Below are 2248 nucleotides of genomic sequence, written 5' to 3'. Positions count from 1 at the left end.
CACACACACACACACACACACACACACACACACACACACACACACACTGGGTCCTAAATCATATCAGTCCAGTCTGGCTGGTAGTGAATGATTTAAAGCTGCTGGCTGAAAGGCCTTTTGGATCCATTGTAAAGACCAGACAATTGATCCGGGCCTCACGTCAGCACCGGTATTCACACACTGTACCTCACACAAAGTCCTGTATAGAAAGCAGCCACACACACACACACACACACGCACATCAGACCATGGACCAGCACTGCATGTGGTCCAGATCTTTGGGGCTTTAACCCCTCCATTGCAGAAACACTGCACAGGTGAGTGAGAACCCTCCTTTGTTGACTCATCGACCGTAGATTACACAGAATGTCACCTTCACAGTTCACGGAGAACCCGAGAGACAACAAGTCCTCGAGAACCTGAACGACACAACAGATCGTCTGCTAATGACGTCCACAGCGTTACAGCCATGTGAAATAAAGGTGGGAGGATACGTTCATCACTGAGAAGGTTTGGATCCTCTGTAAACACAGAATATCATATATCATACATAAACCTCTGTGTTTACAGAGGTTTGTATTCAAGCTGCAAACAAAAACACAACGACAGAAAACATTCTTAAAATAAAGGAAAGAGAGAAGAGACTTCACGTCCACTGGACTGCTGAATAACACAGGATATCATACGCTGTGTGTGTGTGTGTGTGTGTGTGTGGGGAGGGGGGGGCTTATTGTCTGCTGCAACCTGGACTAGGGATACCTGATTGCTGCAGTCTCCATGGCAGCAGCTGCTCATGTAATGAGACAGAGACCTCGTCACAGTAGAATTCAAGGAGAGTCACCGCAGCACACAATGAGATGGACGCCCTCACAAGTCCGTATGCACACACACACACACACACACACACACACACACACACTCTGTTCATACCAGTACTCTTCAAGTGATACCAACAGAGTACTTGGTGTACATCCATGTGAATCAACGTATAACGGTTCCTATGATATCTTAGAAAAAGTTACTCCTCGTGTTTTGTGCATTTTCCCACAAAAGTCCAGCAACACGTGTCAACTTCGATACACGAAGACCGTTCTTTCAAAATAAACTTCTGTCTCCACAGGAAACTACTTTGTAATGTTTAGGGAACAAAACTCATGTTTAATAAAAGATGGTGGTTTCAGTAAAAATAACTACGGAAGCGTCGTGACTTAAGTGCAACGGTTACGAGACAAAAACATCAGCGTTGACTTCTCGTTCCACACGTGGAACAAACTGATCTCCTGAGTGATCGATCTGTTTGTTGGACTCCTCCACCTCCTCTCTCGCCCTCAGTGGGTTTTTGCGGGTCTGGTTCATGATTACGTGGATTACATGACAATTGATTTCGTGGGTTATGTACGAATTAGTTTTTCGTAGATAAAGCTACGAATGCTACGAATGCTGGATGAGAGCAGCCAAGAAGTCAACCAAACTAAAAGAAGAGTACTATTATAGTAAAGAAGAGTCTGTTTAACCAAATGCACCAAAGAACAAAGAAGAGAAGGTAGCGCCTCATCCCGACTGCAGCACGTTGACCAATCAGTGCAGAGCTCTGTTTACTGACACTGACCAGACAAATACCGGAGCGTGTGAACAATGCTCTCTGACAGACAGCTGTGTGTCACGCTTGGCTCATTTGTAAATGTAATAACTTATTTAGTTCTCCACCAGCTGCAGGAATATACACCACAACAGGACTTGTGGATGCTCATAAAGGTTTTCTATAACAATGCAAACATGCAAATTAAAATAGCTTTGAAAGTGTCTGGATTGTGACACGCAGGCTCTAAATGAGAGTGTTCCTGTTTTACACGGAGACGAGGAGAATGTGCTGCAGTGCAGAGAGTCTGTGTGTTCCTCACCAGGTACACAGTGCTGCTCATCACGACAGCTGCATCTAAACCGTTATGAACGTGAATCAACTTTTATGTCACAAGAATCCGATGTTAAGATAAATCAGCCTTTGACGAACTGTAAGATGCAGAGGAATGACATCATCACTATCAGAGAGCATTAAGAGTCAGTCACAACAAGTCACCTCTTACTCTTTCAAAGAAAGCCAAAACAACAAATATCATGTCACATACATACAGGATATATATATACATGTTGCCATGTTATTTTTTTGCAGCCAATAAACAGGAAGTGAACATGTATGGACTGAGGAGAAGTGACGTAGAGACGTATACTCCGTATGCCGTATCTCTGA

The 2248-nt window shown here is 43.9% G+C and overlaps 1 protein-coding gene across 1 annotated transcript in view; it reads right to left on the bottom strand.

Moving 5' to 3' along the window:
• Window positions 1-1356, bottom strand: part of syngr1b (synaptogyrin 1b) — a 9269-nt gene extending 7913 nt beyond the window's left edge. The window contains exon 1 of the mRNA XM_031878349.1: window positions 1249-1356. Within this exon, the coding sequence (XP_031734209.1) occupies window positions 1249-1356 (108 nt within the window). The remainder of the gene's footprint in view (window positions 1-1248) is intronic.
• Window positions 1357-2248: the final 892 nt, after the last annotated feature.

This window comes from Anarrhichthys ocellatus, unplaced genomic scaffold (genome assembly GCF_004355925.1).
Source record: "Anarrhichthys ocellatus isolate YVR2014 unplaced genomic scaffold, GSC_Weel_1.0 scaffold174, whole genome shotgun sequence".
Lineage (NCBI taxonomy): Eukaryota > Metazoa > Chordata > Actinopteri > Perciformes > Anarhichadidae > Anarrhichthys > Anarrhichthys ocellatus.
Note: the sequence above shows the minus strand (reverse complement) of the source record. Positions and strands in the feature narration are given on the sequence as shown.